Source organism: Arachis ipaensis, chromosome B2 (genome assembly GCF_059453495.1).
Source record: "Arachis ipaensis isolate K30076 ecotype BB chromosome B2, ASM5945349v1, whole genome shotgun sequence".
Taxonomy (NCBI): domain Eukaryota; kingdom Viridiplantae; phylum Streptophyta; class Magnoliopsida; order Fabales; family Fabaceae; genus Arachis; species Arachis ipaensis.
This window is the reverse complement of record NC_142437.1, coordinates 17650471-17664979: the sequence shown is the minus strand read 5'-3', so window position 1 is coordinate 17664979 and position 14509 is coordinate 17650471. Positions and strand designations below refer to the sequence as shown.

The 14509-nt window shown below is 28.1% G+C and overlaps 1 protein-coding gene across 1 annotated transcript; it reads left to right on the top strand.

Moving 5' to 3' along the window:
* The first annotated feature begins 7060 nt into the window (after window positions 1-7060).
* On the top strand, window positions 7061-14086 carry LOC107626965 (uncharacterized). Its single transcript, XM_016329848.3, has 2 exons — window positions 7061-7862; window positions 13791-14086. Exons 1-2 carry the CDS (start codon window positions 7061-7063, stop codon window positions 14084-14086), a joined length of 1098 nt encoding a protein of 365 aa, XP_016185334.3.
* The last annotated feature ends 423 nt before the right edge of the window (window positions 14087-14509 follow it).

Here is a 14509-nt window from a genome sequence, read left to right as displayed (position 1 = left end):
CTATGCAACAGTTCTTCGCATTCTTTGATACATCGAAGGCACTCTATTTCATGGCCTTTATTTTTCTGCCCATTCCTCTTTGTCTCTTCAGGGTTACTCCGATGCTGATTAGGCTGCTGATCCCACTGATCATCGTTCTACTACTGGTTACAGTTTGTTTCTTGGCGACGCTCTCATTTCTTGGCGTGCTAAGAAGCAAACGTTCACTGCTCGCTCAAGCACAGAAGCTGAATACCGTGCCCTCGCTGACACCACTGCTGAGGTTATCTCGGTTCGTTGGCTTCTCGAAGATCTGGGTGCTCCTCAATCGTCTCCTACTGATGTTTTTTGTGATAATCGCAGTGCTATTCAGATTGCACATAATGATGTGTTTCATGAACGCACTAAACACATTGAAATTGATTGTCACTTTGTTCGGCAACGTATCTTTATTGATGTTGTTCGTCTCATTGTTGTTGGAACACTGGATCAGATTGCTGATATCTTCACGAAAGCTCATCACCTGACTCGTTTCTGGACTTTGTTATCCAAACTCAAGCTGGTATCCTTAGCTCCCACTTGAGTTTGAGGGGGGATGTTAGAGAATCATTAGAATCAATTTAGATCGATTAGTATATCGTTTATGTTTATATAGCATATCTGTATATTAATTATAGTATTCTATGCCTTTATTACTTTGATTCATTTAGCACCTATAAATACCCCTTGTATATTGTACTTTTGCCCAGACTGAATATACACAAAACACTTTCTTTAGTTTAATCTCTTGTTTCTAACAAAAATTACTCAACATTAAATATATATTTAATTTAATAATATATAAATTTAAATATTTTTAACGATTAATAACCATAAAACTATTAGAATGGAACGATTGTCTTAGTTTATTTTAACACACAAGCTAAGTGTTCCTACAAAGTGGACAAACAATGACAAAAAACAATGATGCATAGTGATCTTCATGAGATTTTCTTTTTGTTTTATTATAATAAAATTGTTATTAATTTTCTTTCCTCTCCTCCCGGTTCAGGTGGGTCCGTATTTAGTGGGAGTTGACAAATAAGACTACATAAAAAATTGTTCCAAACAATTAAACAAAACTAAAAGATAAATATAAATGTATGATTAGAAGTTTAAATATATATTAAATATAATTTTTCTTTTTTTTTTAATTATCTTATATAATTGTCTATTCCATTTATTTATATAATAAAATAAAATAAAAAATATATTTTATCCTTAATATTTTCTAAAAAAAAAAAACTTATTTCTTAGATTTAAATTGTTTTTAACCAACTTTTTTATGTCAAATTTTATCTTCTTTTTATTAAAAATATAATTATTTATATATTTTTTATTAGTTAAATTTGTGAGAATAGTAATTTTAAAACATAATATTAAAATTTTTATAATATAAAATTCTAGAATTCAATCATTATTGACTTAAAAACAATTAATATAAGGTCAATAAGAAAATTATACAAAAAATAAAAAATTTATATAAACTCAAAAGAGATTTTTACGTGAAAAAAGTATTAAAAATATACTCATTTAAACTATAAAAACAAAAATTTAATTTTTTAGAAAAAATAATTTCATAATAATCTTATTAAAAACATGGGTTAAAATTAAAACGAAAGCATCGATCATTATCAAAAACTTCTATTCTTTCTTCATCTGGATTTGGTAGCTTTGATATTTATTTGCGCTCTGGTGCAGGAAGCAACGGCCACGGTCAACAAAGAATAGAATTTGCCAATTTTGTAAGGAGTCAACAAAAAAATGATGATTGAGTCGAAGTCAAAGTTAGCTTGTCAAAGGTCAAGGCATTGAAGTGCTTGAGGTTCTCATAAGTGATAATATCCACATGTTATAAAAAATATCTTTTAAGTCGATGGAAAAAAAATAGTAACTAAAAAATCAGCAAAGAATCAGTAACTAAAAAATAGTAGTTTAAATAAGAAAAGAGTTTACAAGATAAGTTCTGTTTCTTCCAATATTTCTTTTCAAAAATTGAGAATTTCATTAAAAGAAATTAGTTTTTAATTTAAATTTTATAAAAATATAATAAAAAATACAAAAATTTTAGTTGAAAAGAAGAGAAATTATTTTGGACTTCCAAATTTGTAGTTAATGATAAGGAGGAATAATATAGAAATTTAATTTAAAAACATAAATTTTAGTTGAATAATATAAAAAAATAAGTTAAAACACATATGAATTGTTTTGAATTGTGGATTTTTTTTATAAATTAAATAATACAAAAGATAAATATAAAAATTTTATTCGCAAAAGACGGAAAGTTTAGTTGAGTAATACAAAAAGTATACTTTGTTTTTCTTTAAAAAGTTGTGTTACATTCAAAAGATTTTTATATTTTCTTCCTTTACTTCTATTCAAAAAGTTGTGTTTTATCTTCAAAAATATTTTGTATTTATCGTCATAAAATTTCTGTATTTTTCCTCGACGAATTTCTGTATTTTCTTCTTATTTTTTATTTAAAAAATTGTATTTATCTTAAAAACGTTTATGCGTTTATTACCATAAAATTTTGGTATTTATCATCAATAAATTTTCGTATTTTTTTATTTATATTTTTGTTCTTAAGGTTAATTGTTTTACGTACGTTCTTAATATTTTATTTTGATTAGAAGAAAAAATAAGACAAAATTAAAATATTAGATATATAAATAGGATGAAAAAAGTTAGAAATAAAAATAAGATATCTATCTCACCCAAATATTGAGAAATAAATCATTACTTCCAAAATAAATTTAACTGAATTGTTAAATAAATAAAAATAGTGAGGAAAAATTAGGGGTAAATACGATTTTGGTCCCTAACGTTTAGGGCTAAAATTGAAATCGTCCATCTTCTAATTTTGGATATAAAATCGTCCTTAATGTTTTTTTTGTATTAAAATCGTTCTTTTTATTAAAATTTTTAATTTAATTCCTAAACTACCCCTATTCCTATTTTAATAATAAAAGTTATAAAATTAAAAAAAAAAAAAACAAAATGCGTGTTTGGGGAGGGGGGAAGAAAATGCGTGGGGGGAGGGGCTTACGAAGGTGCAGGGGCAGGGGAGGGGACTGAAAGGGGGGGGGAGGGAGATGGCGCCGGGGAGGGGAGGGGAGGGGAAGGGAAGGGGGGGAGGGGGATGGCGCCAGGGAGGGAGCAGCTCGCTGCTGCTCGCGTTGCTACCGTCAGACCCTGTCGCCGCCGTTCGTGCTTCAGTCGCCGTTGCTGGTCGCCGCCTCGCCGCTGCTGCTCGCCGCCTCTGCTTCTTGCTTCGATTTCTTTCTGCTTCATCTTCTGCTTCTTCTTCTTCTTCTTCCCTTCTTCTTCTTCTTCTTCTTCTTATTATTGTTGTTGCTGATTTATTGCTGATTTGTGAAATATTATTGCTGTTTTCTGTTTCTGATTTGTTGATTTGGGGAAGGGGGAGACGGGGAGGGGGAGGTGACGCGGGGTGGGGGTGGGGGTGCTGGGAAGGGAAGACGGGGAGGGGGGTGACGCGGGGTGGGGTGGGGGTGCTGGGAAGGGAAAAGGGGGAGGGGGAGGGGGACGGCGGCGGCGTTGGCGGTGGTGTTGGTGGTGCTGGCGGTGGTGTTGGTGGAGGTTGTGGCGGTGGTGTTGGTGGTGGTGGTGGTGGTGGTGGAGGAAGTAATTATATTGGTAGTGGTGAGGATATTTTTGTCCAAAAAAAATAAAAAGGACAATTTTAATACGGAAAAAAACATTAAGGACGATTTTATATCCAAAATTAGAAGAGGGACGATTTCGATTCTGGCCCTAAACGTTAGGGACCAAAATCGTACTTACCCCAAAAAATTAAGAGATTGAAAGGTTGTGTGTAGTGTGTACTAAGAACAAACAAGAAAGATAAAGACGAAATATTTTTAATTTACATTTCTAGAATCAACAATTAATTTCATTTATGATATGGGAAATTAATGGATGAGAAAAATATACATAAAATATTTCACAAAATATTTTTAAATATGCAATATTTAACAGCACAATCATTTTTTAATTAACTTTGTAACTCCACTAAATGGAGGTGTTCATGAAATAAAAATATTTGAAAGATAATAAATATCAGTTTATAGTTATTTTATTTTATATTTTTAATTATTATTTACTTTATTTAATATTTCTTAATTATTGTTAAAATAATTAAATAATATTAAATATAATAGATATATAATTATGAGTATTATATATATATATATATATATATATATATATATATATATGATTTTTTATTTTAATAAATAAATTAATTATAATAATTACCAAAATAAATAATTTTAAAAATATTTACCGAAATAAATATCCTTTTCTTATCTCGTTTACACTGTAGAGATAACCGTTTCAATTCTCTCCCCACTATCCCATCAATCTTTTTGAGTATTAATTGATCAAATATATCCATTTTAATCTCTTCTACCAACCTTTTTATGTACTAATTGCATGCTAAAAGTTTGGATTATTATTGATAATATTAATATTTTTTATTATTTAAATTTTTTTTTAAAAAATACATGTATCTCCTTTATAGTGTAAACGAAATAGATACACGTTTCGCGTCTACCCGTCTTATCTCATTTATACTGTAAACGAGATACATGCAAAATTATCTCATTTACAGTGTAAACGAGATAAGAGAGGCATATTTATTTCGATAAATATTTTTCAAATTATTTATTTCGGTAATTATTATAATTAATTTATTTATTAAAATAAAAAATCTTATATATATATAATTATAAATATTAATTTAAATAAAATAATTTTGAGTTATTATTTCTCTAATATTATTGTTCATAAAAATTAAAAACTATTAAATACCTCGCCAAAAGAAGAAACATCGTCTATCTCATTACTATTAACGTCTATCTCATTACTATTAACACTTTATTTTTTTTATTAAGAAAATCAAAAGTTCTAAAATCATCATTTTTTTAAAGAGTAAAATATCGTTTTTGTCTCCAACGTTTGGGGTAAGTTTTAAAGTTGTCTCTAACATTTCAATTGTCCTATTTAAGTCCCTAACGTTTTAAAATTAACTTAATGTTGTCCTGCCGTTAGAGATCCGTTAATAGAATTGACGGCGGGACAAAATTGAGACGATTTTGAAACGTTAGGGACTTAAATAGGACGACAATGTTAAGGACGAAAACAATACATAAAAATAAATTTTAATTTAATTTTATCTTTTAATAATATTAATTTTGTACTGTACATAGTATTCAATTATTTTTTAATTACATCTAAATAAATTACACTTAATTACATTACTTTTATTTTAAATAAATTTATTTTTTTATAATTTTAAAGAATTTTAATACATTAGAGACAAAAAGTATAATTTATATTTTATTATATATATATTTTTTTTTCTTTTCTGCAAGTTTATATACTAGTCATTCTACAAACATTTCATGATAACTAAAAATCTTTAAGAGTAAAATTATAAAAAAATTAATTTATTTAAAATGAAAGTAATATGATTAAGTATAATTTACTTAGATGTGATGATGAAAAAATACTTGAATACTATGTATAGTAAAAAATTAATGTTATTGAAGGATAAAATTAAAATTTATTTCTATGTATTATTTTTGTCCCAACGTTTTCGTCCTATTTAAGTCTTCAACATTTCAAAATCGTCTCAATTTTGTCCCACCGTCAATTCTGTTAACGGATCCCTAACGACAGGACAACATTGAGTCAATTTTGAAATGTTAGGAACTTAAATAGGACGATTGAAACGTTAGGGACAACTTTGAGACTTACCCCAAATGTTGGGGACAAAAACAATACTTTACTCTTTTTTTTTAAATGTAACCATAATTTTTTTCATCCTTGGATTGTAGTGAGTAGTGGAGTGGAGTGAAATGTGGACGACAGAGAAAACCTGCTAGGGAGTACAATGAATATTAAGGATAATAAACATCTCATTCCAAAAATTTAAGCTGATTTTGAGGTTTACTAAGAATTGAACTCTTGATCTTTTGGATCTAGAACTCTAATACTATGTCATGATAACTATCATTCCAAAAATTTCAGTTGATGAGAAAAAATAACACTAATGATTATATCTCTAATACTGAATCGGACATTCTTAAACCTCCATTGTACACATTATACAAATATTCCATTAATTTCCTATACTTTTTCAATTAAAAAAACTGTAATTAAATTGCTTCGTACTTGTAAAGACTATATATCAAAATCATAAAATTGATCGATATAAGACCTATAATAGAAAAAGAAAATTAAAAATGAGATTATCTACAAGTAACCTAGCTTAGCGGCACAATTTAGATTACTGCAGGAAAAATTATCATTTCAATTTCAAATCCCAATTTAAAGAGAGCTATGAAGATTCCATTTGAAATTACAAATAATGCATATATATATTATCGAAGAAAGAGTCATAATATCACTTCTTCTCACAATTTAATTTAATAAAAAGAAGTATATGAATGTTTATATTTTTAACACGTTTTTTTATATTTAATTTTTTTTGTATTTGCGTGAATTTTTTGTATAAGATTTTTTTATTTATCTTATGTTAATTTTTTTTATGATAAAAAATTGAACCCTAAATCTTTAAATTATAAAAGTTCTAATATTGTCTCATGATATTCTTCTCTGATCTTAAAAGTTTAAGCTATCAAGAAGAAGAAATATAAATGATTATATTTCTAAAAATATTTTGAAACATGAATTCAAACAAGGAAAGCTAAGTAACCAAAAGAAGGGCGAAAACCACCGTTGAATTCTTCTATTTGAGATTGTGCAATAATATATAGTAGAGATTCTAGATTGATCTAACAACGAGACAAATGAGATGAATATTCTTTCTCAAATGTCACCATAGGTGCTACTCTCTTGAATTATTAGTATAAGACACTAGAAATGATAGTGACACATAATTGTATTATAAGAAAGAAGAAGTAGTAGTATAGGGTTTGAGGTCAATATAAATGATGATGATATGCTACATCAATTCAAAGAGAAATTGAGATGATCATCATAGTTTCCCAAAATGACCAATAATAGTAGTAATAATAATAATCCTTTCTTGTTCCATAACACAGATTTTTGGGATGTTGATTCGGACACTGCTTCCTTTGGGTTCCAATCATTGAAAACCAAGAATGATTTTGATGAGCCATTTGAGGATTCTTTATCATTTGAGATGATTGACTTCTCATTATCATCATCATCAGAATCAAGAACCCTAAAGAAGGAGAAGAATCGTGAAAAGGAAGAGGAAGATGATAAAAGAAGAGGAAGAAGAAGTTACATAGGAGTTCGAAAGAGGCCATGGGGAAAATTCGCAGCGGAAATTCGAGACACAACAAGAAATGGAAGAAGGGTTTGGCTTGGAACATTCGAGAGTGCTGAAGAAGCTGCTTTGGCTTATGATCAAGCTGCATACTCCATGAGAGGCTACTCTGCTCTTCTCAACTTTTCTTTCCAAAGGGTCAAAGATTCTTTGCAAGGAATCATCATGGATTCTGATTCCAACAACAAACACAAACCCTTTTCTTCTTCTTCTTCTTCACCTGCACTTGCACTCAAAGAGAGGAACTCCCTCCAAAGAAAATTGTCATCATGGTCCTCAAAGTCTAAAAACAAGAACAAAAGCAAGGAATCATCATCATCATCATCATCTAAGGAATCTTCATCAACTACTACTGCTAATAGTAATGGTGGTGTCATGGTTTTAGAGGATTTGGGAGTTGAATATCTTGAGCATCTACTAACCATTTCAGAATCTCATCATCAAAACACAAGCCCTAACTACTATTGCAACAACAATGAAGTCTTGTTCCACTCGTCAGGTGCGATCGTCTACAATGATCCAACAATAGTGTAGTATCTATAAGAATAGAAATAAAGCTGGTTAATTAAGTTTTTAAACAAAATTTGTATATTCTATTACAAAATTCTATTATGTATTGGATATATTATAATTGTAGAATCTATAATTTTATCTTATCCAAATATATAATAGAATCTTATAACAGAATAAACCAGTTTTATTTTATTTAGAGATTAACTAGCCAATTTTATCTCTATTTATTATAGTATCTTATTGTAAATTATATATATTTCACTAAATTTCCTCTACCTTTTCTTTCTTTTGGTTTCTATAAAAAGAATAAATAAAATGTAGAACTAGGGCATGCATGCCCAAAAAATAGTTCCCTTTTAATAATAGGTCTTTTCTTCTTTGTTGATCCACTTGACAAAGAAATGTTGTCAAATTGTTGTTATACAGTTATATAATAAACCTACCATGCATTTGGCCCTCATCTTTATTAGTTGAACTCAACTTGTTCTCCAAAATTGGGTGGTTCCTCCCTTATATAGTTTGCTTTTGCATGCATATCATGCTTTTAAACTGCATTTCATCACAACAACAAATACAACCATATTAGCCATAGTATTATTGTTTTGGTATCTATCATATCATATTAGAATTATTGTAGTGGTAATATGAGATCAGACAACTTTCATGTGCTTTTTTTTTTAGTTTTTTTTTTCTTAATTATGATTGTAACTATAATCTAAAATCATGGAATATATTCTTGCTGAAATATGTTCTTTATCTTATATAGACTTTAGTGTTTTTTTTTTTTTTTTTTGGAAGAAAACTCAAGTCATAAATCAACAAATGGTTTCAGCATGCAAATCAACACATACAGCAAATGCATAGTGCTTTATAAGCATTCAACAAGTACCATTACTTACTTACAAAGGTCATAGTTTGATGCTTCTTCAAAAAAGCTAAATTATTCGTTAGCTACGTATGAATGATTATATTATCTAACATGATTTTTTATACAAGAGCTTTTTTTAAATTTAAAACTTAGTGTGATTATGCATCTATCTATTTTTTTCTATACTAAAATTGTATCTTTATTATTTAGAAGAATATGAAAAATTAAGAATAAAAATCTAAACCTTTTAGTCAAAAAACAATGCTAGAATCTTTCACATTAGTGATAGATATCAGTGTTAGCAATGGAATTAGCAACAGATATTATCTGTTTCTAAAATTTAAGAAAAACTCACCTTTCTATTTTTCTATCGCTATTTGATTTAAATTTATTGCTAATTATGTCAATAGAAAAATATGCTCCTAAAATTTATCGATAATCAAAAAGATTTTAGTAGGAGAAGTTTCCAGATATTATGTTATAAACTCATCTATCTTAAAAGTTTAAACTTAAAAACAGAGACACGTGAATATAAATAAATACATTATCTACATGAAATATCATATTTTATAAAATTACAGTGCACAGTTTCTATTTAAAAGAAAAATAGTGCACAATTGCAACTGTGGCTATTACATAATGTTTCACAATTATCGCACCAAAGCATCACTACAATCACAATTACAACCGTAATTTAAAATCATATATTATTGTCAGAAAATCACTTATTATCACAAAAGTTCAAACTATTAGATGCCATTATATATCTAATTCATCCTGCTATGCAAAAGTATATGTATATATTTTTTTAGAATTTGAAACATGTATTTTATATAGATCTATCTTTTACCCAAAAATTCTATCGATATTTTAGTCATAAAAATTCTATCACTTAAGTTTAAGTTATTACGTAAAAGCATATGAATAGATGAATGTATATAAGTTCTATCAATCTTTATTTATTAGTTATACTCATATATTTATTGAAAGTTTAGAAAATAATTTTTTATTATCTACAATAAGATAAAGACGTTCAATCACATACCTGTGGTAATATATATAACAGCTCGGAGCCGGTATTTTATTCATTGCAATGCATTTCCAAGAACATAAAATAATAAAAGCAGAAACTTAGCATAAACACAAATCAAGTGCTTGAAGCCAAGATATAAACAAATTAGCACCCATATATATAACAAGAAAAGTATAGCTAGATAATGAAAATACTAAATAATGTGAACAATAGATATATCAAATGTTCATTTCATTTCATTAGGTATATGGATGGTTATTTTAATATTAAGATTTAGGTGGATAATTTAGAAGTGTAGTGTGTTTTTATTTAATTGATGGTTGTTCATGTTATTTAAGATGATTATTGTTTACCTAGCACTCCCCCTCTTCATACTCACCTAAGAAGTCGTGGATTCGAGTCTCTCTATCTTTGGTTAAAAAAAAAATTAAAGGCGCCACCACATTCAACTTTATTCCAATATATACAAACAATGCAAATCAATTCAAGTATTCTATAAGGGCTGGCATCAATGTAATCATGATTAATTAGCCATAATTAATTAATTAAAGAGGCTGTGTACATAAAAAATTAATAATTAAATCAACTACTATATAAATATATATGTTATTTAATTTATTTTTAATATATATTTTATAATTTAACATATATTTTACATAAATAATTAATTTTATTAAATTTTTATTTTATTTTTATTTATTATTTTATTTTTTAAAATAAAATTTGTTATGTTTATCTTTTTTAAATTAGTTATACTTATCTTTTTTTAACAGAATCATGTAAAGATTTTGGTTATTTTAGTTTATTTTAAAAAATTATAATAATATACAATAAAAAATTTTTATATTTTTTTTTTATTCTTTCGTAATTTTATTAAATTTAGTGACTGATTTTTTATATACCTCTAACGTAATATATAATTAATAAATAATTAATAAGCACAGTGTATATCCATTTCAATAAATGCATCAAGAAATTAGAGTCACTGAAAATTATTGATCCTTAGCTTGAAAAACCTTAGAGTAGTGAATGTTTTCATTAGGCCAAATTTAAAAGACCTATGTATCCTTATCGTTCTTCAGAAATATGAAATATCTGAACACTTTTACTCAATATCAAAAAGTTAGAAATTATTAGATGGGAAAAAATCAAACAATGAGGAATTCGTTGCATGTATATATATTTCATCATTAAGATTGAGAAAACAAGAATTGATCTTCTTGTCGGAGTTATATATAGCATCAATATATATCAGGCACAATATTTTTTATAAACTAAATTATCCTCCATATATGTATCTAATAATATATTTTAATTAAGGTGAATTTGAATTCGTATTCTAACATGGGTTGCTATTTATGAATGTTGATTAATTTTAATGAAATTTCCTACGCCCAATGCCAAATGTAGAAATTGTAACACATATATAAACTTATCAATCTTTTAATTTCCAACCAATTTTGAATCAACAGGATAATCCATATATAAAACCAAAGTATTAAACACAAAGCTATATGTTGTCATCACTATATATGTGTATGTATGCTAATATAAATAATTTGAATGAAAAAAGAAGAAAGAAAACTAAACCTACCTCTTAATAATGTAATCGATCACCATTATCGTATATCGCTAGCTTGTCCAGCATCTTTCCCTCAATAATTTTGTACTCCTCAATTAACGTACCTTGAAAGCATTCCATCATTGATATGAATCTTTGAGAAATTCAAAAGATGATTGAAGAGGGGTTTTATGTGCGAAAGGTAGGGTTTAGCGAACACAGATCTAATTGAGAGAGAGAGAGAAGAAGAAAATGAGAAGGAGAGAGTGAGAGTCACGAAAATGAAATGCCTAATACTAATATAACCACATACACCTAGCTACCTACTTTATAATTCATTATATTATCTTCTGTACGGTTATTGAAATTTTTAAAATTAAATGCGATATATATGTTGACACTTAATATTAATACAATTTTAGTAGGGGTGGCAAAGCGGGCCGGTCCGCCCCAACCCGCCCCGCCCCGCTTAAGCCCGCCCCATAAACGGGGCGGATCGGCCCGTCCCGCCAACTAAAATGGGTTCAAAATGCTAGCCCGCTTCTTTTTTTTTTTTTTAAATAAAATTCATTAAAATTAACAAAAAAATAATAATTAAAAAATTAAATACAAATAAAAAATAGTCAAATTTTTTTACCATTTTTTTAATTTTTAACTTCAATAAAATTGTTCAAAATAATATTTGTCAATAGAATCATCTTTATTTTAAAAAATAAGTCACATAATTTGAGCATATATACGAAATTATAAAATAAAATAAATAAAGTTAATAACTAAAAGAAGAATAAAAACAAAAAATGAAAAAAAGTGTTTAAAATTCTATAATTATTAATTTTATAATAATAATCACTCTTTTATTTAATAAAAATCTTCAGCCCGGCGGACCGGCCCGCCCCGCCCCGCCAAAACCCGCCAATTTGGCGGTGCGGGTTTGGCGGGTTTTTTTAATTTGGCGGGCTCTAAATCCTAGCCCGACCCGCTTTTTTTAGCGAGTTTAGCGGATCGGCCCGACGGGCTCGACCCGTTTTGCCACCCCTAAATTTTAGGCTTATTTATCCGGTTAGATTTTTACAATTTCATAAATTTTTAATTGAATTTTTATGATTTCAAAATAGAAAAGTATATGGAACAACTCCAAATCAACCAAAAATAGAACAACTTAATTAATTATAAATATAGTAATTAGTTTTATTTATTTATGATTTAAAATATTGATTATTATTAAATGTTTCACCACATTCAAATTAGGAGGAGATACGTTCAGTATCATTGCAACGTGAATCACGGAAACTGATTCAATTAGCGTCTGTCTCTTCACCCTCCTTCCCTCTCCAAATGCCTAAAACATGATAAATCAGAAAATAGATTTAGAACCATCCAATTTATAAAGAAAAGAAACATCCTAATGCCTAGCATAAGCACCATATACGTAGAGGTTTTGAATTCACCCAAAGGCATTTGGCTGATTTTTTGCTGGTACCCTCTTGATTCCCTAGCATTGTTGTTTCAAAATTTATAATTAGGGTAGAGTATATTTTTTGTTTTTGAAATTTGTTAAAAATTTTAAAAATATTTCTAAATTTTATTTTGTTTCAGGTTTATTCCAAAAGTTTTTTATTTCTATTATATATATCCTTGACAGCTAATTTTTAAATTCAACAACAATTTTACAAAAACAACCATTAACACAAGTAAATCAGAGATAGTTGTCATATATTATTGATAGATAGTCCTAAATTTTTTGAAAATTTAGCTGTCATGGATATATTTGATGTAAATAAAAAATTTTTAGGACAAAATTAAAACAAAATAAAAAATATACTTTATCCCTTATAATTATATCATATAAAATAAAAACTTTCAGTTAGATCTTTATTATTATCTGTTTTTATAAAAAAAATAATATTTTTAAAGGTAATTACTAATTGAACAATATTAGGAACCATTACTTTTTATCAACATTAATAAACACTTTTAGTTAATATTTTATTTTTATACTATATATTAAAAATTAGAGTTTGATGTGTAAAGTTTAAAAATAATTAAAATTTAAGAGATATAAAAAAACTTAAAATGTTTTAAAAATATGAAAAAATAAGAAATAAAATGAATTCAGTCATCTTAACATTAATTTTTATTTATAATTAAAAAGATAATAAATTAATTCTTAATACATATATTAAAGACATTTTGATTAAAAAAATTAAATAACTCATATTTTGAAAAAATTAAATATTAGGAGTAATGAAGGAGAGAAACCAACTAAGTACAAGATAGATAAAGTAAGAAAAACTCTTAAGGAATTAATTATGGTACCACTCAACTCTAACTACCCATAATGTGGGTTGCAATAAAAAGGTCTAATAACAAAAAAAAAATTCCTAAATCTAACTTAAAATTGAAAAAAATAATAGTACATTGTTTATTCTGCTGTCTTTCTCTCCCACCATAGCACCCTCTATTGCGATTCACAGCTCTACTAACTACCGCCGCGCCTTCCTTATCGATTTGCCACCCCCAAGATCATTGCAGCGCCCTCCCCCGAGCCTTCCCTCGCGCTTCGCAATGCCGCTGATCACCGCATCGCCCTCTCCCTCGCAATTCGTTGCGCACAAGACCACCACAGCTCCCCCCTCCCGATTTACAGCACCGCCGACTGCCGCAACGCCCTCCTTTTCGCTATTCGTTGCACTTAGGACCACCTCATCGCCCTCCCCTCATGATTCCCACCGCAACCCACCACTGTAGTGTCTTCTCCTTCGTAAGCATAGCACTGCTGATCACCACAACGCCCTCCTGTAGTGCGTTCTTGCTTTTGTTTTATTCTTTTCTTTAATGGTTTTGTCGAATATTTCTTTTCGATTAAATGGATATTTTTTTTGCAGGATTTTGTATGTTTCTGTCCATGATTTTTTATGTGAGTTATTGGATATTTTTTTTCTAAGTTTTGGTATGTTTCTTTTCGGGGGTGTGTGCTTTTTGTTTTAATTTTTTTAACTATTTTTTTAGATGTTTCTCTCTGATTAAATAGATGTTTCTTTTATATAATTTTTAACGTTTTTCTAAGTAAATAAATTATTTTTTTATTTAGGTTACTAGATGTTTCTTTCCTAGGTTTTAGGATATTTCTTTCTAATAAGTAGATCTTTTTTTATTCGGGTTACTGAATGT